At 46.7% G+C, this 21,497-nt stretch overlaps 10 protein-coding genes and 2 non-coding genes across 12 annotated transcripts; 4 read left to right on the top strand and 8 right to left on the bottom strand.

Moving 5' to 3' along the window:
- Window positions 1–243: 243 nt before the first annotated feature.
- On the bottom strand, window positions 244–1,707 carry KLTH0E05192g (cyclin family protein; the record flags this gene model as incomplete). The annotated part of the gene is made up of 1 exon (XM_002553662.1): window positions 244–1,707. One exon carries the CDS (start codon window positions 1,705–1,707, stop codon window positions 244–246), a length of 1,464 nt encoding a protein of 487 aa, XP_002553708.1.
- An 854-nt stretch (window positions 1,708–2,561) lies between these two features.
- KLTH0E05214r lies at window positions 2,562–2,651 on the top strand. Its single transcript is given in 2 exon segments — window positions 2,562–2,598; window positions 2,616–2,651. It is a non-coding gene; the product is annotated as a tRNA-Lys (tRNA).
- Window positions 2,652–3,036: 385 nt separating this feature from the next.
- On the bottom strand, window positions 3,037–4,290 carry MRI1 (S-methyl-5-thioribose-1-phosphate isomerase MRI1; the record flags this gene model as incomplete). Its single annotated transcript, XM_002553663.1, has 1 exon — window positions 3,037–4,290. The coding sequence occupies one exon, from the start codon at window positions 4,288–4,290 to the stop codon at window positions 3,037–3,039; it is 1,254 nt and encodes a 417-aa protein (XP_002553709.1).
- Window positions 4,291–4,527: 237 nt separating this feature from the next.
- KLTH0E05258r lies at window positions 4,528–4,608 on the bottom strand. Its single transcript has one exon. It is a non-coding gene; the product is annotated as a tRNA-Leu (tRNA).
- Window positions 4,609–4,962: 354 nt separating this feature from the next.
- On the top strand, window positions 4,963–5,724 carry VOA1 (Voa1p; the record flags this gene model as incomplete). The annotated part of the gene is made up of 1 exon (XM_002553664.1): window positions 4,963–5,724. The coding sequence occupies one exon, from the start codon at window positions 4,963–4,965 to the stop codon at window positions 5,722–5,724; it is 762 nt and encodes a 253-aa protein (XP_002553710.1).
- Window positions 5,725–5,844: 120 nt separating this feature from the next.
- VMA21 (Vma21p) lies at window positions 5,845–6,154 on the bottom strand (the record flags this gene model as incomplete). The annotated part of the gene is made up of 2 exons (XM_002553665.1): window positions 5,845–6,071; window positions 6,145–6,154. The coding sequence occupies 2 exons, from the start codon at window positions 6,152–6,154 to the stop codon at window positions 5,845–5,847; spliced, it is 237 nt and encodes a 78-aa protein (XP_002553711.1).
- Window positions 6,155–6,300: 146 nt separating this feature from the next.
- Window positions 6,301–7,128, top strand: SRB5 (Srb5p; the record flags this gene model as incomplete). Its single annotated transcript, XM_002553666.1, has 1 exon — window positions 6,301–7,128. The coding sequence occupies one exon, from the start codon at window positions 6,301–6,303 to the stop codon at window positions 7,126–7,128; it is 828 nt and encodes a 275-aa protein (XP_002553712.1).
- A 106-nt stretch (window positions 7,129–7,234) lies between these two features.
- Window positions 7,235–9,046, bottom strand: NOP7 (mRNA-binding ribosome synthesis protein NOP7; the record flags this gene model as incomplete). Its single annotated transcript, XM_002553667.1, has 1 exon — window positions 7,235–9,046. One exon carries the CDS (start codon window positions 9,044–9,046, stop codon window positions 7,235–7,237), a length of 1,812 nt encoding a protein of 603 aa, XP_002553713.1.
- A 267-nt stretch (window positions 9,047–9,313) lies between these two features.
- Window positions 9,314–9,841, top strand: GTF1 (glutamyl-tRNA(Gln) amidotransferase subunit F; the record flags this gene model as incomplete). The annotated part of the gene is made up of 1 exon (XM_002553668.1): window positions 9,314–9,841. One exon carries the CDS (start codon window positions 9,314–9,316, stop codon window positions 9,839–9,841), a length of 528 nt encoding a protein of 175 aa, XP_002553714.1.
- A 62-nt stretch (window positions 9,842–9,903) lies between these two features.
- PCP1 (rhomboid protease PCP1) lies at window positions 9,904–10,908 on the bottom strand (the record flags this gene model as incomplete). Its single annotated transcript, XM_002553669.1, has 1 exon — window positions 9,904–10,908. The coding sequence occupies one exon, from the start codon at window positions 10,906–10,908 to the stop codon at window positions 9,904–9,906; it is 1,005 nt and encodes a 334-aa protein (XP_002553715.1).
- Window positions 10,909–11,122: 214 nt separating this feature from the next.
- On the bottom strand, window positions 11,123–13,948 carry MDR1 (GTPase-activating protein MDR1; the record flags this gene model as incomplete). Its single annotated transcript, XM_002553670.1, has 1 exon — window positions 11,123–13,948. One exon carries the CDS (start codon window positions 13,946–13,948, stop codon window positions 11,123–11,125), a length of 2,826 nt encoding a protein of 941 aa, XP_002553716.1.
- A 304-nt stretch (window positions 13,949–14,252) lies between these two features.
- On the bottom strand, window positions 14,253–21,446 carry HOB2 (Hob2p; the record flags this gene model as incomplete). The annotated part of the gene is made up of 1 exon (XM_002553671.1): window positions 14,253–21,446. One exon carries the CDS (start codon window positions 21,444–21,446, stop codon window positions 14,253–14,255), a length of 7,194 nt encoding a protein of 2,397 aa, XP_002553717.1.
- Window positions 21,447–21,497: the final 51 nt, after the last annotated feature.

Genomic DNA, 21,497 nt, shown 5'->3' on the forward strand with positions numbered 1-21,497 from the left:
GCTTCCGTGAATTGCGTTTTACACCATGCCATCAGGAGGCATGCACGCGCGCTTTTTTTACCGGTGGGTGAGAACATTTTTTTCTTCATTGACGAAAGAGCTGAAAATAAGGAAAAACAAAGGCATTGTCTAATGCACTGGGAGTTATTCTAATACCCTTGTAAACCGGCCGAGGGTTGGTTCCCCATTCTATAAGGTAGCTTGTGTCCTTGGATTAGCTTTGTATGCAATTCGTATGTAGTGCTACGTAGGTTCATGCAGTGTCATTATATCGTAACCGTGCGCAACTACTTTCTTGGCCCACTGCCTTGAGATAACTGATGCTTTCATGAATTTTCTCGATGCGTATTTCTTGAAGAACTCATCGTGCACCACTGGTTGGACCAAGTAATCCATCACCATGTTGCAGACCGGTGCAAGTTCTTCTCTAGTGTAGCCTCCGCTGTAATGTATGAGATTTCCGTCCCATTTGCCTTTCCCCAGCATTTTTCTGGATAGGAACATGGCCGTTGCAGCGCATAAAGACGGTAGGACCCCAATAAATCTGAAATCTACAACCGATATTTCAAGCAAGTATTTTGCTAGAGTTCTTGACTGGATATCATAGTCATCTGCTTTCGAAATTCTTCTCAAAAAGTTCATGGGGTTGGGGTAGTTAAGGTTGAACTCGAGTGTCTTTAAAATGAATTTCTCGCCCTCTCGTATCTCGTCCTCGTCGCAGGCTCCATCGGTTTCGTATGCAAAGTGCTTCACGCTTGGGGAGTACACTTCTTCATATTTAGAGGCGATGAAGAGGCACGCGGTCCCCACGAGTTGCAGCTTTTCTAGCTGCACAAGCTCCCTGCAAAGGAATCTATCCATGATGTTGAGCGACAAGTAAAGGGTCTCTGGTAGCAGCCCGAACTTATTATGGATCTTTACCATCCAGTTAACCAATATGTCCCTGTTTTGGCGGATATTACTGTGCTTGTATAGGTCGTGTCTGTTAGGTAACGTCATGATTTCTAGTTTGTGGAGGTATTCGAAAATATCATTGACATATTCGCTGACCATGAACGGGTCATTGATGTCTTCCGCGTCGAGATCCTCCCATTCATATTCAGTCCCTTTCGCACACACTTTAAATTTCTTGGGCTCTTCCTGTTCTACGACTGTAGAGATAGGCCTCTTTTTGCTGACGTCAGCCGCTGGCTCCAGGATATTAGAAGATCTCTGCTGTTGTTGTTGTGCCTGGAGGTCGCTTTGCATGGCGCTGGCGTAGTCGCTATCCTTGAGCATTGTTTGGTGCTCGGAGTACTGGAGGGCCTCGCGGGAACTGGACAACGATTGTGACTGTTGCTCTTCTTCGATGCTTGGCAGTTTGGAAGCGAAGGGGTCCATGTTCTCTTTATCCAGTTCCGAAGAGGTTACCTGTGAGGCTGGTATCGTGCCAGCAGAAGACAAAGAAGTGGAGGACGAGGAGGAGGGGGGGATCTCAGATAACGTGCCTTCACGTCTGATCTGCGGGATTAAACTTCCCACGGTCTTGTCGCTCTGTAGTTTGGACCTCGCAGCCCTCAGGACTTTGCCCAGCGACCTGGCACTCGAGTTGGCACTCTTCACCTCCTGGGCGATTGTAGTGTTGGTGACATTGTTCAGGGCTGTCCTGGTGGACTTCAACGTTCGAGGTCTGCTGTCTTGAGAGTTGTCATTGTGCGCAAAAGACATGACAGGGTTGATGGAGTCAATGTGAGGGGGACGCTGCGACTGAATTCGACGATCTGAGGGTTGTCTGACGTGCGTAAATGCTGTGCTCCTTTCGCTGCCTTTCCGCAAGCTTTTTCTCTTCCAAGCTTCCCACTCGAACGACTAGGCTGATCCAGAAAGTGCTGTGTGCTCCTCTCAAGTGAACTTCGCCCGCTGTCAACAACAATTCGGCGCTGAGGCTTCGGATTTGTGATCTAAAAGTCTTATAAGTAAAAAGAAGACCTCACAATCACTCTGCAAATCTCCAAAGATGGTGTTTCCGTTTTGCCTGAATCGGATTTCACTCGCAATCTTTTGTGGTAGTCAAATTTTATTGAAAAATCTTGAGTTTTCATCTCAATGCCTCTTGAATGTGTCTGTGCATTGTTTGTGATTTGCCTGCTTGGGAAACTTCCGATTCGAGCGTTCCCTGACTTCGATGTTGATATTTACTATTTTCCTAATCAGGAAAGACCGATGAGCAGAGCACCTCGTCCAACTGCGGAACAGAGCTTAGAAGGCTAGGAGTGGCAATCGCGAGCAAAGGAGAGAAGGGGAAGATTTGCAACGGGATGCGTGCTGATGCTCTCCTGAACTGCGCGAGACGTGCAGGAAAACAGGTGTTTCCTGGGGCTTCCTACAGCGGTTAAATTTTCCCAGGGCAGGGCACGGGCACTACGGCCAGAGCCGAGAATGCGAACTGTACGTAACGAACTGGGTATGTGCAGCATGGAACTGCAGAAGAGTGCTCAGGGGCTGTTTGGCCTTTGGCTCGCAGCTCTGCGGTTTCGATGTATCTTTGTATTAGCGCGGATTTTTTCACTGGCAAGAACTCGTCCTTGTTAGCTCAGTTGGTAGAGCGTTCGGCTTTTAAGCATTGCTTGCAAGGAACCGAAATGTCAGGGGTTCGACCCCCCTATGAGGAGTTCTTTTTTGTTAGCGGGAGGCACGGTATCATCAGCAACGATGTATGCTGTAATAACAAAGTTGCAGGTATTAGAAACTAGTGAGCAACGCTCTATACTGCCACTTGTGGCTCTCAACTAGCGAACACTCACTCTTGGTTAGCTACCAGTCGTTTATAAGCTTTTTTTTGTTATTGTTCAACGCCAGCATTTCCTTCATAGCATTTCATGTTTACAATGGCATAGCTGAAATTAAGATACTAACGGTGGAGGAAACAATGTAATATAGTGATAATGGCACTTCATAAAAACAAATAGACTTGTAGTGGCGGATGTACAGCTTTTGGTACAAATCGAGCTATTTATAATAACGTCTTAGCGCTCCCGTAAAGTCTTGCACCGACACTTAAGCAAAAAGGTTGGTGAGGTCGAAGCTGCCACTGGCGCTCTTTGTAAAAACTCCGTCTTCGGTCACTATACCGTCTATTAGCTCATGAGGGGTGATGTCGAAAGCAGGGTTCCAGACGTCGATCTCGGACGGCGCGACTCCGACGCTCGCGGATACAGGCTTGTCCTGATTATCCACACACGGCAAGCCGGTCTGGCTGTCGATAAGGGTGCCCGAGACGTGCTTGAACTCGTTGGGCTTGCGCTCCTCCACAACAATTCCAGCGCCGGTCTCCGTCTTGCTGTCAATCGTTGTCTTTGGGGCAGTCACGAAGAACTTGATGCCGAAATGCTTGCAAACCAGGGCCAACTGGTACGTGCCGATCTTGTTGGCAGTGTCACCGTTGCGGACAATTCTGTCGGCGCCCACGAACGCGGCCTTGATGGGCACGGGGCTAGTCGCGATGCGGTAGGCGATAGAGCTGTCCGGGATCAGCGTCGCAGGAATCTGGTCGTGGACGAGCTCGTAGGCCGTCAGCCTCGCGCCCTGGTTGTAGGGGCGCGTCTCCAGCGGATAGACCTGGACCATCTTCGCGCGGCCCTGGTTGAGTTTGCGCTTCTTCGCGCTGCCGTCTCCCGGCGCCTGGCTCTTGGCAAGCGAGTCGTTCCACAGCGAGCGCACGACGCCCAGAGCGGTTCCGTAGCCCGAGGTAGCTAGCGAGCCCGTGTTGCAGATTGTGAGAACGGCAAAGTCCTCGTCGAAGCCCTCCTGCTGCAGCGCGTCGAGCAGGAACGCGGCCCCGTTGTCGCCCATTTTGACGTTGTTGGTGAGATCCTCGTCGATCAAGCGGCACACGAAGTCGTACACGCCGTTGCCGAAGGCGGCCAGGCCGGCGCTCTGCGCGAGCAGCACGCGGATCTCGCGTAGCGCGTTCGACAGGTTCACAGCGGTGGGCCGGCTGCTCAGCAGGAAGTCTAGTCTCTGCGACAGCGCGCTGCGAGTCAACTCGAAACTGGAAATATCGTAGAAAGTCTGCGTCCTCGCAAACCCGTCGTTCTGCAGAAGCTGGATCTCCATCAGCACAGCGAGGGCTCCCACGATCGCGATCGCGGGCGCACCTCTAACCTGCATCGTGTTGATCACCGTGTAGCCATCGTCGATTGTGTATATCGGCACATATTTTGTGGTGTAAGGCAGCAAGAGCTGGTCCAGTACCCTAACAGATATGTCATCACGATGCGACCTGTCAAATTGAATTGCCTCGAGCGACATAGTGTCCAATGTGGCTATACGAACTCTTCAGCTCATCGCGACCACCAGCGGTCCACCCAAAATTTTTTTGGTTCTACGAGCCATGATTTCCACGTGAGACACGCCCATCCAAGTTGTCTTCCATTAGTACTTAGTCAATGGATGTGGAACCTGAGTATCCAGTACCAATCGTCCCAGCCGGAAACCAGCGCGATTCGTATCTTTTCCGAGACACATAACAAAAAGACAAAAAAATAATGATACCCGCGAGATTCGAACTCGCGCCTCCGAAGAGACCAGGACCTCGACCTGGCGCCTTAACCGCTCGGCCAGAGTACCTAATTGATTAGATGATAGTGTTGATGGATATCTACGCATTTAACCAGCAGATACAAAGGGTTCCAGTTCATCAAACAACGCTTGAAGTTGGAGCTAGCGTGTGAGGAAAAGCCTTCTCGAGGGCCAGATATGGGAGTATGGCTTGGAGGACGCTAGGACTAGGATTCAGGGCCACTGCCGCGGCCAGCGACAAAGCACTGTTGATGTCGTGATACACGAGGAGCATCACGATCTCCGTTCTACAAAATTTTCAAATGAGGAACTGTGCATCACGTAGGGGTGTCAGGCCAGAAGTTAAGAATCTCAGAGAAGAAAGGCACAGGAGGGTTCACAGCTAACATCTCAGCCCCAAATATGCTTTTGAAGTCTTTGTTTCTGTTCCTGGCGGCCTTGTTTCAGGCCTGCGCCGCCGAGACGAGTTTTCTGTCGGTGAACTCGCGCCGGTATCGGGACGCCCTTGGAGACGATCAAGTGGGTTCCTTAGAGGAGCTAACGAAGATCAGTGATGCCGAGGAGCCTATGGTGTGGTTCAAGTTTGACAAGTTCGACTTGCTCGGCGAGCTCGCGCGGTCGACCGCGGAAACCAGATTCCTGACCGCTTTCTTTGAGGGGTCCGTCACGGACGTCCTGGACCAGGACAGCAGCTCTAAAGCTGCGGAAAACGTGCGGTCCGAGAAATTCGAGGTCGCTGAGATCCCAGCGTCTGCTTTTGAGTCGCTGTACGACCGCGTGCACCCCAGCGACGGCGCCCTCGTGTTCGAGTTCACGGAGTCCAACTACGACCTTGCGTTGTTGGACGAGTACCTGGAGGCTGTCTACATCTACCTAGAGGAGACACTCGCCAACATTGACAACTTGGCCTTCCAGGTGCCAACTTCCGGCAAGAATTACGCCCGCGCTCACAGCAAAGTGGAGGTCACCGACCCAGAAAAAAAGCCCGGCTCCTCGACCGATGGCGTGCAGAGCGCGTTGTGGACGGAGGGCCTAATAAGCTGTTTGATCGTAGCAGCCTTGTTGTTGTGGATTCTTGTCATTGCCATTTCATGGATCACCAGCCTCGACATCAGCTACGGTGCACTGGAAAAGCCCGCCAACCCTCTCAAAAAGACGAACTAAGGGTTGTCGCCTTACATACCAATTACACCAGCGTCAAAGGTTCTTCAACATATACAAATCTGGACATAGATAAAAAAATAACATGCAAACTGCACAGAGACCGGACAAATCCAGCCCGTATCAATCCCGCTTCTTCTCTTCGAGCTTGGCTTCTTCTTGAGTCGTGTCTTCTCTGAAGGCCATGACCACGTACCCTATTAGCACCAAGTTGGCGGCCAGCGCCGCCAGCCCACCACTGACTAGCGTGTTAGCGGTAAACTGTTGCACTATGAAGAAAGCAAGCACTGGCAGGATCACCATGGCTGCGGTGAAGAACATCAGCTTCTGCACAACTGAACTGTTCAAACCTTGCGTTAGTATAGGGAACAGGGAATCGGAGAGGGTCACACTGAGGCAAGTGAGCTAATAACATCAACATACCGAGGCACATCAACAGGCATAATGGTCTATTGAGCGCTTCTTTTGGTTTAGGTTAGGTTTCTTAGTGCTAGTAGCATCCTAGGTACCTAATTTTTTCAACTTTTGATAAATCAAGTATTTTAGCTAGCGTTCTTAAAGTATGATGACACATCAAGGATGATGCTTCAGTTGAGCCTGGTTTCATCAATCGATGATGCCTCATACGACTTGTTTGTCTCAACGCTGAGTAACCTCTGTGGCAATCCCCCCGTCGTCTTCGGCAATTTTACGGCAATGCTCAAGCCTAACCCTGCATTTGACATTGAACAGGTTAACTCGAAGAACCAGCTGGTAGAGCAGAGCAGGATTAAGCTCTGCAGGGGATTGCCATTGCAAGAGGTAGAAGCGGATAACGCCAAAAGGGACTTTAGATTACTTAAAAAGTATCAGAACGATGAGGTGCAGGGCCTGGATCTTCAGATAATACAGGATATGCTACATGGGAGCAGGGACCTCGACGAAATGGAAGTCGACGGCGGAAGCAACAAAGGCGGGTCAGGCGCCCAAGACGTCTGGTCATTGAGTATTTCGGACATTCCGACAGCTGGGTCTGGAAGAAAAGTGTCCACACAGGCCATCACGGAAACTACTGTTCTGGCGTCAGGTGGCAGTTCTCCTTCTATTGTATCATTTCTGTCAGAACTTGGATACGTGTTGGACTTTCAGCTTTTGGTGCTAGGCATTAAGTTCAATATGAACAATGGCGTCTTCCTGGAACTATCTAAAATCTGGAGACTCAATGACGGCAGGACCGAACAGATTACCAAGGGCGGATTCTTAGTCAAAGCCTTCGTGAATGTGGCCAAGAGCACGGACATCAAGAGTATAAATAGCGGGACAACCTCGCTTCTCGCGTTACAAAAGGAGCTCAGCGGCTACGTGGAGCTCGAGATTCCAGACCGTAAGTCCATGGACTCTCGACTTGAAAATAAAAATGATATCTAAAAGTGCATGTTAGACCTCAATCGACGATTGCTGGTTATATAATTTTAAAAGTTAATAAATGTACAGGGTGTCAATGGTAATGCATCGAAAAATGTTTCAGACCTTTCTAGTTGGTCTTTTCCAGCTTAGACTTTGCTTTCGCGATGGCCTTCTTCTTCTGTTTCAGCTTCTCGACTCTGTCGTCCTTCTTTTCGTTCGAGTACTTCATCTTCTTGTACAGCTTGCGCTGCTTGTTGCTCATCATGATGGTCTTCAGGTCTTTTTCTTCATCCTCCTCGGTAGCCTTACGCTTTTCAGGCTTCTTTGACTTCTTCTTCACCTCCTTCTTGTCCTTGGCGTCAGAGTAAGGAATACCCTTTGCTTCTAGCTCCAACTCTTTCTGCGCTTCGAGGTCTTCGTCGCTCTCTTCCTCAGCGGCATCCTCGGCAGCAGCTTCAGCGGAAGCCTCGGCGTCGTCACTTTCAGCACCCGCCTCCTGGTCGCTAACGTCCTCAGATTCATCGCCAGACTCGTCTTCGGCTGGTTCCGCGGTAGGGTCGTAACCAGCTGCATCGCCCCATGGGGAAAGGTGAGGTGGCAACGTCTCGCCGGGCAGGTAGAGATTCGCAGGCACAAGCTCGCCCTTATTGATGCAATCGAACACCCACTGGGGTTGAATGTAAGTTCTGCCACCAACCTTGTTTTTCAAGACAGGCCTGTCAACAATCTGATGAGTGACTTTTCCCAAGTCGATGTCTTTCTTGGATTCAAGCTGATCTAGCGCGGCCTCACATATCACAGAGCCGCCGCAAGCCAAAACCAGGAACTCCAAAATGTCGACTGGAACCTCTCTGGAGATGTAAAATACAAAGTCCGAGAAGAGCGTCGCGGTAGGTGAGTCGTACTTGCTTGGTTGTATCAAAAGATCACCTTGATTTTTGTTCTTGTCTTCGAAAGTATCCAATTCGCCCTCACCTAGTTCGTCTTCAGCATCTTCGCCGCCCGCGTCCTCGGCATCGTCTGCTGCCTTCTCACTGGCGTCCGCTTTTATCGCAGATGAAAGCGTTTTCGCGTCCAGGGCCTTTGCGTCCGAGTTCGAGTCGGCCAGCTGAGGTGCAGTCAATGATGAGTCTTCAGCGTTACTCTCTAGTATGTAGGCACTCAGGCCACCGATGATTTTGTCTTTCGCAGCATCCAATTTGGGTGGGTAAACCAAACCGGAGTCCGTGTACAGCTTGTATAGCACAAAGTGCATCAAAGTGGAGTAGAATTCCAAGAAAGTTAGCATGATCCTGAAATCAACATCGCTAGGGATGTTCTCGGGGAACTTATAAGGCACCAACCATCTGATGTCTTCTCCTTTGACAGAGGCCTGGTAGTACACACCCTTGATGGAAACAAAGACTTTGCGCACTGCTCTCTCACGAGCAACGTAGGCCAGCCACTGGTTGCAAATGACCTGCGCATCCTTAGTGACCCGCGCTGATACTTGGTCCGATGCTGGAAGGTTGGCAAACAAGAAAAGCATGTTCAGAGCATCGTCGATGTCTCTGAGGGCATCCGCGAAACTGGGGTAACGCTCCTTGATGATGTGATCCAGCTTGTAGCTCGGGCTTTTTTCTTCCAGCTTCTTAGCGGACGAAACCTCACCTCTTCCTAAAGCCTTTGTCAGTTTCTTGGAAAAGGTCTTGTGCTCTCTGAAGCGCTCCAAAACTGGCTCGTGCATCAGATACTGGATGTCCTTGAAGTAGTAAAAGGTCGTAGGGGCAGTGGAGCCCTTGTTGGCCTTCTTCTTGTTCCGAGGCTCCCTGGGATATATTCCCTTGAAGATACATAGTCTTCTGAAGTCTGCGAGGGAAACTTGCAGCTTCCGCACCGCTTGGGAACGTGTAATAAAATTCCTCGCGTTACCGCTGACATTCTTCTTCTTGATTCTCATGTCAGGCTACGATATTGGTTAACCTTATTGTAGCTGCTCGATCAGACAAGTTATTCCTCTCTCGTCAAGCTCATCGATGCTCATCTCGTTGTTCAAAATTTTCATAAACTGGGCATTGACATAGAAGAAAAAGAAAAATTCCGTAGGAAGCTACCAGAGCGATGATGTCGCTGCTGACGAAGGTCGATCAGATGCCATCGGAATAAACCTAAACACCTGTAAAGGCCTTCCATAGGTTCGGTAAAACTCACGGTACCGCTTCTTAGAATGTTGAAGGTATCAGCTAGACATGCGCCGGTTTTGAGGCTACCAAGGCGATTTTATGCACAAAAAACAAGAGTGGTGATAGGGCCACGATTGAAAAATCTGGATGAGATAAAAGAATATCTGGGGAAGCCTACATGGTCTGTGGAGAAGTACTTGCAAAGTTCGTCAAATGGGGAAACCCAGCCACCGTCGCGGGAAACTGTGGAGAAACTACTGAAACTGTCAGGTCTCCCGAATGAAAATGTTGAGATGTTTCAAGCAACGCTGGGCAAACAGCTTGCTTTCATCAACAAGGTTCAGAGCCTGCCTGTAGATGAAAGCCTGGACCCCAGTCATGCCAGAATAATAGACCGCAACTCAGAGGCTCTCGACTACGAATCCCTTTCGTGCTCTGTTGAGCAGCAGGAGACTGAAAAAGACAGCAAGATGGGCGAGGTTGGCGGATCATGGGACGGCACCGGGCTGGCTGCTATCAGTGAGAACGGGTTCTATGTTCTAAGGGAAGGCCTTCTCAAAAATCGGAAGTGACGATAAACTGATAATTGTAGGCTATTTACAAGCAAAATTAACATGACTACACATCGCGCCCGTTAAAACACAGAAAAACGCTGCATACGGCGCGCCTTCTCCTTCTTGAGTTGCTCTGAAATCAAGTATGCGTAAACTATACCGGCCACTGACCCACCAAGGTGCGCCGCGTAATCAAAGGAACCCCATCTCAAAGCGCAACCAGCAGCGTTCCACACCATGGAGCCCAAGAAGGCGAGCCATGCTCCACCTGGGATAGGGAACACAAATAACATGATTTTGGCATGTGGAATAAGGTAGGAGAAGCACCCGAACACTCCAAAAAGGGCGCCACTGGCTCCCAAACTTGGCGCCATCATCGAAATACGCGCAATGCGTGGATACCAGAGAGAAAGAAGCGAGCCCGCGAGCGCGCTGTTTAGGTAGAGCGACATGAAGTTGGCTGGTCCAAGCATGGTGGCAACCGTGGTACCAAAGGACCAGAGCGCGAGCATATTCATTCCTAAGTGCCAAACTTCCTGATGAGAAAATGCACTGCCTATCAGTGACCACTTACTGTAAATATGGTCCTTCTCCAGCAGCATGTATCTTTGTAGAAACCTCCAGCACTGAGGAACGCGCCATAGGGCAAACACACCGCAGTTTAGACCAATCAAGCCGTAGACCAAGCTCGAAGGATGCGCCCTAAAGTATGTGAATGGCGGTACATTGTCAAAAAGATACGGCAGGCCGAAATATGTACCGCCCATGAAGAGTGCGCCGGCAATAGTGACGTTCCGCAGGCTGTTATTCGAGAATGGGTTATTCGTGTTTCTGCTCCCTTTTTCGAACTGCTGGAAACGGTTAAGCCTGGCATAGCGGCTGGCTCCCGCTCCATTGAACACATCCCTCCAGCTTGACTTAATCTCAGAAGTTCGAGAAAAAAAGCGTGCGGGCTGTGTGGGGATCCTCTGGCGCAAGTTCAGACCCAACGGCCCCAAAATGGACGCAGAGAGGGGTTTGGTTTGAATGTTAATCGCATTGCTTAGGAAAAAGTGTTTTCCAAATCTCGAAACAAATGAATTCATTTTGAGGAGCCGGGTCGTTACAACGTTACTGAAGTGCGCTTATTTTTGGACTCGGCCACAGTCTCTTGTTTGTTTATGCCGCAGACTGCTCAAGTCAGTTTTGAAAAAGGTGTTCTATACATGCCCTATCGATTACTGAGTACGAAATTAAGTGCATAAAAGTCGAGGCCACTTGGAGTATCTTTGGTCATGTGGCGAGGCCGGAATAGGCTGCTTAGGCCTCAAATTCAATGAGGCTGTGCTCCCTTGTCTCGGATGGGTCAGAAAATGAAAAGCTTTCGAGTTTTTTCCGCTGAGATTCGGGGTTGGGCTCATTGCCTTCGTTGTCTTCCAGAGAAATCAAGTCGTGCTTGAGTAAGTCGTCGTGCTCGAAAGTGTGCCCAGATGTAAAGTCATCAACTTCATCTTGAATGTCCGTTGCTTCAGCAGCAGAGCCGGACGAGCTGCTGTTCTTGGTGGCAACAGAATCGACGCGGCGGCGCACCTGCGATGCTACTCTCTTTCCATCGGCAAGGAAGCCATCAAACATGTTTCTTAGTGCCCCTCCCCGGCTGTCGCGAGAGCCAATCTTCTCATCAACGTGTATAGAGTTGCGCAAGGTGTGAGCAAAAAACATCTCGTAAGTTTCGTCTGCTAAAATAATCATTCTGAAAGTGGCAAGATCCATGACGGAGGTTTGATTGGGATTTAAAGCTACATTAGCCTTAAGAGACTCCCACTTCTTTTCCTTAGCTTGTTTCGATTCAGTCTCGTCATCTGAAAGGTCAATAAGGTCAACTTCCTTCTCTTCCGAGGGCCTTGCATATTCAAATGAGCGTTGCAGGAAATTGCTAGCCGCCTGTAGATAACGCTCAGCTTGTTCTTGTTTGTATTTTTCTTCATCAATCGTAACGCCTGCAGGTAGCTCTATATCCTCCAGGGTGCCGCCCTTGGCAGAGTTGTTCATAACAATAGAGTCCGCAATATCGTCTTCTATCGACTTCTGTGTCAGTTTATCCACGTATCGACCACTTTTCCAGGCTTCTGTCAAGAAAAGTAGAGCCTCTGATATTTGCAAAATGCTCTCGCCATTAATTTCATCTTTCCCCTGTTCATCGAAAAGGGAGAAAAAGTAGTTGATGGAAGACATGAGGTCTTTGGACAAAAGTCCGTCCAAACCAAACACGACATCATTTAGCGTTAACTCTTGGGACCCAGAACTACCCCACTTGGTGAACAGCCTTTTCAAAAAGGCTCTTTTCTGTTTTCTAAAGTTTGGCCTTTCATCACTTTCACTAGGTTTACACCAGTCACAAAACTTACTCAAGAACTGAACAAAGGCCTCAAAGTCCATGTTAGAAGATCCTGTGCCCATACTTATTTTGTGGCTTTCAATGCAAAGGTAAAACAAGTCATAAATGTTGGAAAGGTTATCGGGAGTCAAGTTTCGCACCTGTGGGAGGTTACGCAATTGCGTTCTCTTAGCAAATGACTCTATGTTATGCAAAATGTCTTTTCTGTATTTTGACCTCTGCTGGTCGACCATCGAATCCGTGATTATACTGAACTCTTTGAAGGCAACAACCAAAAGTTCCTGGAACTTAGTGATTTGCCTGTATCTTATATCTGCTGAGTCTGGGTGAGCGCTGTGGTCAAGTGTCTGAAAATAGTTCTTTAAAATCGCGATAAACATGCCATCATCATCAACTTCTAGAAGGTCTTCGCCGTTAATTTTAAGAACAGCCAGTGCGACCTGGAAGAACGTCTTGGGTCCGTTTACGAGAAGAATATCCATTATTCTGAAAGCGTAAGGCAATGGCATCGAGGTGAAAAAAAGTGAAAGGAACCATGGCAAAGACACTACGGATAACTGGATGTCGTGACTTGTTATGTGTTCCCACATCAAAGGCATTTTTTGCTCAACAAAGGACTCAAAGACCCTTTGATCTAACAGCGTTCCATACATTGTTTTAGAATAGTATCCGGGGATGTAGTTATCGCAGATGCTAACGAGACACCAGAAAGCTTGTTCTTCTGTCATGAAGATTAAGAGAGCAGCCACCAAGATGTTCATGGCCTGGCAGTATCCCACATCAGGATTCTTCCAAGAGTAGGCTGTAAGGACATTCCTCAGTCGCTGAATGCCCTCTTTCTCTTGATATGCTGCATACTCTGGTAGGGACCTGTTTAAATCCTTCTCTATTTCTTCGATCGCCCTTGAGTCCTTGCCTTCGTTGGCTTCCAGAAGCCTTTTATACTCGCCTGGGTTGGCAAACCTTGAATATAGAGATCCAGAGCACACTTCCCACAGTTCTCCTCTTAACCTGTTTGGCACGCCCACTCGGATAAGTTTGTAAAACATATGGTTTTTAACAATCGTCAAGTTTTTACCCTGGTCCTGGAAATAATCTAGCCATAATTTTAACTTTGGCTTTTCCTTTGACGCATCTCCGGGATACCGGTACCGCTGGCCCAAGCCCCCAGGAGGCGGGTTAACATCACTCTCCCTCAATACGTTTCTCGCAATCAGGTATTCGGAGTAGCATGTTTCTAGAAAGGGGGCCAATAGCTTCGTGTTTGGAATGTTCTCACGTAGAAGCTCTTTGAACTTATGACAGAATTGATCTGTGCGGTTTCTGAGGCCTATAAATTGAATAACCATTCTTGTTCCGCAGTGAAGCGTGATAGCGAGGGAATACGCATATGACATGATTGGCGCCCTTTCCACTTTTCGAATAGTACTAATGTTCAGAGTGAAGTTGCAGGATGTGCTGTCGAAAGAGTCTCGAAAGACAAGATAATGCGGCGTCAAATACAACCTGCCGGAGAATACGTAGGCAAGCTCACTTCTTTCAGAATTCTCCGCGCGTTTTGCCCTCTTGTAAGGGTTGAGAATAGACACATCAGCGTTCGTATCGTCCAATACATGTTCCTCCTCAGGGAGCTTGTATTCCAACCTAAATTTCTCATCCCTGTTCATAACCGGGGTAAAATTGTCGGCCAATTTATCCAAAAACTTCACATTTGCGGCTTTCTGACGCAAGGAATCGAAGAAGGACATCCTTTGTGGTTCGTTGAGAGTCAATTGCTCATGCGTAGCTGCTGGGTTCGTGGGCTAATTTTAGTGAGCTCTTACTTATTTCCGCTAAAGTAACATAATTTCCAGATAAATTAGATAGTCACTGTTTACGCTATTCAACCCTAGCTGTTCTGCACGAAAAAAAAGTTGACTGATCTCTTAAACGCCTAACCGCCGAAGTATCCCGATACTTGTATGGCATTGATATTTCGAACATTGGTGGGGCCAGAACTTCCTATAAATAAGTTAAACTTATGCTAGAATCCTTGTATGAGGCGAGTTCAATTTACTGATGAGAAGCTGGATAAAAAGCCGTGACATCGTCTGCGCCAGAGCGTTGATCTTGAGATAGATGGCCTGACCTGCCGTCCGAGGAGCTTTCGGGCTTAAGAGAAGAGGAAATGTGACGAAGTTGTGGTGTCTTGTGTTGTGAAGAGGAGGCGGAACGTAAGCTATCGGCTTCGCCCACCGAAGTTTTAATCAATGCCTTGGAGAACTTGGCTTCATTTTCCTTTTTGTGCAGGGTGAACTTGTTCCCAATGATGTAGCCGGTATGCTGCAAAACAACCTTTATAATATCCTTCTTCAAGGTTGCTATGAATTCATCTCGGGACCATAGTTTGTTGGTATATCGTAGCGTAGGGACCTTGACTGTTAGGCCATCGACATTTGTGATCAGGCTGCGAGAGCCCTTGTAACTGATGGACATAGTCACTTTGCGAATAACAACAGATCTCACATTGAAGTAACGGGAAGACCTTGTCACCATCTCATTCATGTCTCGTCCCGTGCCACGACGGCTCAGCGAGACTGAGTTTCGCGCTTCCGTATCTGACTTTTTTAAAGGATTAGGCGGCAGCAAGGAGGGGACTGATTTAAGTTTCCACGTTTCTGAGGATTCGGTATTCTTCTTCGACAGGCCTATGGACGCCACATCAAAAGCAATATCAGATTGAGCAGCAGTTGAAGCTTCATTTGTTCCGGGGAAAAGATACTTCAAAAGAATGTCTGATGTTAGATGATCCATTTTGAATTTGAAGGGCTCCAAGAGTACAACAAGTTGCTCCAAGTCTGCTATTCCCCCAATCGCTGGGCCCATCGCCCAGAGGATTTGGATCATAGGCTTCTCTGTGTCAGTGTCGTTATCATGTGGTCCAAGCAACTGTTTATAAACAGCGTTTTTCTGTAAATTGAAGCACTCAAGTGAAGAAATACTAACTTTGTTATTGTTGGCACCATCAGGAGCTTGAGACCTGATAAAGCAAGCAGGCCCAAGCTCGAAAGACACAAAAGAATTCTTGAATTCATCATAGAGTTGCCAAGTTACTTCGTCGGCACCAATTTGCCAGTTCAGTCTGTCTTGAGAACTCCCCTTAACATTAGAAACCTTGAGTCGGTCATGGTTTTTCTTGATAGCGCTCATTAAAAGGTTCAGTTCCAGTACAGTGGCCTCGATCTCGGCTGCTATGCTTTGGGCAACTTTCTCATATCCTTTCGGGTCATGAACTTTCAAGTAACCGCGTGTCCGATACAAGTTTTTAACGGTCTTTTGCAAATTAACTATGATCGAGGTATCCAGTCGGTCAAGATTATTCCTAACCTCTTCTGCCAGAAGCACCCTTGAAAGCTTGTCTGCTTTGTTGTCAAAACTGGAGGCAAAATGCAATAATTCAACTGCAATTGCATAAATAGAGGAATACTGGTCTGAAGTTGAAGTTAAAAAAAGTTCCGGGAAACCAATCCTGAATTTAGCTTCGCTCCTTCCGAAATTCTTGGTTTTGTCTTGAAAGAACAAGGAATTTGGTTGCGTGAACAAGAGAATCATTTCGCTCCTGGATAAGAACACAGAGTCTGTGAGTGATTCACAGTTATAACACATTTCCATCGGTAACCAAGGGGGCCAGAATGAAGAGTTCGTGTCCATACCATAGCCATTAGTTTGAAATCCGAGTCCATCATCAATTGCTATTTCACACTTATCAAAGATGAGGAAGTGTGCTTCATTAAGCTTCGCACAATAGCGGGTTTCTACCAAACTGTTGACGTCTAACGGGACATTCTGGTTAGTCTCTAACAGCTGATTAACGTCGACAATTGATGTTTCTATGTCCCTCGCAGTTACCAAAATACACTTTCGAGGGACAGCCTCCGAGGTGACCTGTATCTGGGGCGAAACGAACTTAATCTGATAATTATCAAAAGTCTTAAATCCGTCTTCAAAAACCTCTCTTATAATTTCATCACACCTTTCTAACAAGTCTGCGTTGGACAAGTTATCTTCCAAAGTAAAAAACCCAGCACTGTCTTTGGCTCTCGATGATGTGTTCCAAAGCCTATTCTTTAAGAGTTCATCCAACAAAGCAACGGCCTTATAGGTTTGAAAAAAGCTAGATTTCTTTCTACTGAAAACATTGAAAGCGTAATTTAGCAACAAGTCTCTAGTCTTATTGTTAACCTTCAAAAGCATGTTGTGAATGATGAACCTATTATCAAAAGACGATTTGACAAAAGCGCTTGTTACCTTTCTCATTGAGCGGAAAGATGCAATTGTTGCGGTGGCAGCGAGAGCATTTTCGAGCTCATCCTGCGTTTTATCCGAGTGCCTCTCTGACAACTCGCTCTCAATGTCATCCGATAGCAATGATGATGAAGGCATTTTGGAAAGCTTGAGGTCTTCAAGGACTTTGTGAATAATATGCAGTCTATGCCTGAATTCGTGAAGTTGTCTCCCCAAAAGCTCAAGTTTTTGAACAGAACCATTGCTGCCTTTCATGGCCACAGAGCTGAGGGCCTCAATAGATTGTTCGATTTGGTCGAGCTGTGTTTCAATTTCTCTGGCCCTCTTTTTCGCCAGTTCACGCTGTGTCACCTCTGGATGGTTGTGTCCCAGAGTACACTCATGCACACTTTCGTCCCCAAAAGGATAGTCAAGGGGGACACCTTCATTAAGCTCACGCAGATAGGAGATACGAGGAGAATATAGCAAAGGTGCTTCACAAAAATTCAAGGGTATTGGATCTGCAAATGTAATTTGGTTCAGGTCATTGTAGTCTTCGAAATCGAACCAGCTTGACTTTAAAACATCGTTTTCAATGTTGGCGGTCGCACCGCCTTTTCTGGGTCCTGAGGGATGTCCGAGCATTGTGTACACAAACCGAATGTCTGCACTGACGCAATCGATCTCCCCGGCATTCATTTTGAACTTCCAAACTGTCCGGGAAACGTTGAGTTTCTTGTCAGAGTGCATCATTTTCACTCTTTTCTGATGAAGTTCAAGTTTCAAAGTTTCAAACTTTCCCTTCAAGCTCGTGAATGCTGTCTCGTTATCGCTTTCAATATTCAGACGCGAGTCTGCATGTCTGTACGTGTGAGAAATGACCAGGGGGGTCAAATGAAGTTCATATTTCACTGTGAACAACGCCTTCGAGAACTTTTTAGGATTTTGAACGAGATCAGGAAACAAAGAACCTTGTCTGATAGGGCCTGAGGTATACGTGCTGAATAAGCTCCACCACTTCAGGAAATGAGCCATACAGTGTGGCGCTAGGAACACCTTATTTGATCCCTCCGGATTACTGCTAGCATGAACGCGAAAGAACAGGTGTATGAAGTCGCTCCTAAATCCTGCATATGAATCATGAGTCTTATCACCCTCAAGAAAAGCAGGATTGAAAAGGTTTATGTGGTAATGAGGTTTGAAGTTGCTGGAACGCTCCTCCATACCGGGGTTCTTTGGGTTCCCTGATTCAAATGCCAGACCCATGGTCCACGTAATGGTTCCATTAAGTTCCATTAAAGCTTTCTCGATTTTTTGGGGGGACGTGAAGTCTCTTATAGCGAGGAGAAAATGCTTAGAGGTGATTTTCAAAAACTCGGTAGGGTCCGACGACTCGTGTATTGCAAGCCGGGCGCTACCACCCCAACAGAAAGACAAGCCAGCTCCGTCATCCGTAATCAGATAAGGATCATGGGACCCCTTGATATTTAGATGTATATGGCTATCACCTGCCCACTCAAAGACAAACTTTCCGTGTATCAAAAGCCTGAACTTGTCCCAAAATCCCAATTTCTCCGAAGGATCTATCGGTGGTTTCGTGAGATAATCAAACCATATCATAACCGACTGATAGCCCGGCTGCAGAGCCTTCCCCCAAGTAATAGTAGTTGGCCGGGTTGAATCAATTTGACACCTAAGATTCATATATGTCTTAACAGGGTTGAGAGTGCGAATTACGCTCGCGCCATATACCGAATCAATATTACTGTATTTTGCCAATGATGCCATCGGTACAAAAGGAACATGAACGAATCGTTCGGAGAATGGCTGAGGCATCCTCTCAGCAAAGGTAATGTCGCCAGATATCTCAACACTTGGGAAAAATAGGATAGGAAGTGGATAGTCTCTAAGACGTATCTCCCATCTTTCAGTTTCGAGACTGATTCCAAGAGGCAGCAGTGTTGTAAATGCAGTATCTTTCGGTATCTGCTTCCCATATTTGTAAAGAAATTCGGAACACTTATCCAATGAGAATGAGGGCTCACGCAACTTCATTTTCAGTCTTTCCAACTCCACCTTAAGAACTGTGCTATTCATCCCGTCCAAGGATCGAAAGCGGAAAGTCCCCGCGTTACGGAGTTTGATAGTTTGGGATGGATTTCCAAAAAAGGTGAGCCTTGCTTTTCTAATTCGGTTAATCCACGAAGTTGAAAAGTTCTCGAATAGTTTCTGCATCCTAGAATCATATTTCAATTTCATCTCTTCCTGCGATAAGACCTTGTTAGGCTCGAAGCTATCTATTTCTTCATAAAACAATCGGAGCTTTTCCAGTCGCTCTTGTTGTTCAGAGACCCCGACTTTAAACACAAGCCCAAGTTCCTGTTCGAAGGGATCCTCTTCGACATTTAGTGACAACAGGTCTAAGCTCAAATCAATGGGAAAAACACGCTTAGGCTCTTCTGGAACGGGTTTCAGTCTTTTAAAACCAATCGGGCTCTCAAAGCAGGCTCTTATTTGCTTAAAGCATTTAACCAACGTCATTACGTTGTCCAAGATTTTGTAGAGCCTCAAATGATACTCAAATTTCAAAGACATAAAACCAGCGTTCAACGATACAATCCGTTTAGCAACCAACCTCTCAATGTCCAGCGTAAAATCGTTGATTAAGGCCAAAGGAACAAAAATTTCTTCTTCTCTATAAACAGAAGGAGAGAACATCACAAGTCTGTCAAGATGAAGGGCTAAGGATTCACCAGAGAAATGTGCATTTTCAAAGTCGAAAAGGAGTTTCGTCGAATGTGGCAGGCCTATTTCAATCAAAAGAGAGGCAACTTCAACGTGCCACTCCTTGCACAAATCATTAAATGGAACTTTATCTGAGGATGCTCTCAGTTTTTTTGGTCTCAAGTAATTTGTCGCAATATCTTTGAGGTAGTAGTACAGCCAAATTGCATTGACATCAACCTTGATATTCAAAGCTGGTGCGAAACAGTGATTTGTTAAAGAATTTGAACTTATAACAAAATCTTTGAGGTTAGCAATCTCATCAGAGCGAGCATAGACATCAGGGTGCCCCATCACTCGATATACGAAAGCGTGGACAATGTGCAATTTACACTCGTCAGGCATCGCATCCAGAAATGCTTCCTCCAGGCAGACACTAGCACCGCGAGTGTAGTCTGCCAAATTGAATTTATCGTCTCCAAGCACATCTAATTCCTTCTTTAAATGGTTTGCGACAAGCACAGACAAAGATGTATTTTTTAACCTCAGTCTTAAAGAATATTTGAGGCCTTTAGCATCTGTGGGATCCTTTTTCTGATTGAATGCACTGAGCGTGTATGTCCATTCATCTAAAAAGTTGCTTGCGCCAGCTAAAACTTCTGAGTGCTCTAACGAGATTTTTAAATCTCTCAAAGTACTCGTCAAGTTACTTTCCTCCGTGATTATCTTCTTACTGAAAAACTCCCATTTACTGAAGACGACAACAGGAATATCATGGACCTTTATGTTCGTAGCCTCATCTGCGCGGAAGTAACTTAGACTAAAGCGATCGATTTTAAGGAAATTGTCAACGTAATCCCGAGTATTTTTCATGCCTTTCACATTCAACCTCTCGTAGGCAACAATGGTGTTTGGTTTCATACTATTGTGACCAAATGCATGTAAATTGCTCACACGAACTACGAAGTGCTTTGACTGAGATAGCCTCAAAGTAAATGAGAAATTGGACATTATGATCTTGACAATAAAGTGCGGGCACTTGATTTGGCTAAACCAGTATCTCCAACGGCTGGTGCCACTTTTTGGTGAGCTAGATTTTGCAGTAGTGTAGATTACCCATAGTTTTCCCAACTGTTCTTTAGTTGCTGTGATGGCAGTATCCACTATTGTCAAAGTCAAACCAATCTTCAGTTGGGGCGGTTTGCGCAGAAGTAGAAAAGAAGTCAGATCGGATGCCGATGTGCAGTTTATGGAAGGGATTCTCAAAACCTCTTGCCCGTTCACCAATCCTGTCAAAGAATTAATCGAAAGCGTTATTTCGTGATTAAGTGGTAGTTTTCTTTCAGCCGGAAACAAATCTAACATGCTATGATGTGAAGGGTCAATAGCTTTCGTAGTGAATAAAATGCCCGACGACCGAAATTGAAGAGAGTCTTCTAACAGTAGAGCAAGATTCTCTAGCCTGATTTCGAGATCGCTGAGAGCTATGAGAACTTCGCTGAAGCGCTTCAAGTCAAGGCTACTGTGGGGTTCTTCGGTGTGCTGCGCTCTCTTTTCATAATTTGTTTGAGAACTTTTGTCAAGCCGAGCTTGTAACCCTCTGATCGTTAGTGCCTGCACATGATTTTTCAACTCGAAACAGAACCCTCTGGATGTATTCTGGCGCGTGAATGAATAAGAAGATGCGTAGTCTATGGTATGAGCCGAAAACTGGCCCAAACTGTCGGAGAGGCATATCGCTACCAGACTGACGCTTACGCTAGGCGACTTTCCCGGAAGTGGTTTGCATTCAATCAATAGCGTTTCAATTTTGAAAGTCCTTTTGGAGGCAGGCACATGTAGCACAAGGTCCTTCAATATCAGTTTTCTTGGGCGGACGAATTTGAGAAGAGTCAACCACAAGGGCTTGATGAAAATCTGTGGCAGAGGCTTTTTAAGGTCAGCCGCATGCGGATTACTCTTGGTGAGGTGCTGGCTCCCTTTGAGAGTAATAGATAGCCCTTCAAGTTCAATCTCTAGCGCTCTTTTGAATTTCAATTTGATCCTCCGCACCCAAAGGGTGTAGCGCTCTGATGTCACGTACAAGAAACGCACCCCGTTTATCCACGGAACGAGTGTTAAACGGCTAGGTAACGCGCTATTTTGACTTATGTGGCATATGCAGAAGTGAATTATGACATTAGGAATGAGTAGCAGAAGAAGAGCGGCATATATAGCATATCTGGAAGCTAAAGGAAGCCACGTTAAGAATTGATGCATAACATGTATGGAGAAACCTACCCAGTATGCTACTTGATTCAATTCCTTGGA

The sequence above is a fragment of the Lachancea thermotolerans genome (genome assembly GCF_000142805.1).
Source record: "Lachancea thermotolerans CBS 6340 chromosome E complete sequence".
Taxonomy (NCBI): domain Eukaryota; kingdom Fungi; phylum Ascomycota; class Saccharomycetes; order Saccharomycetales; family Saccharomycetaceae; genus Lachancea; species Lachancea thermotolerans.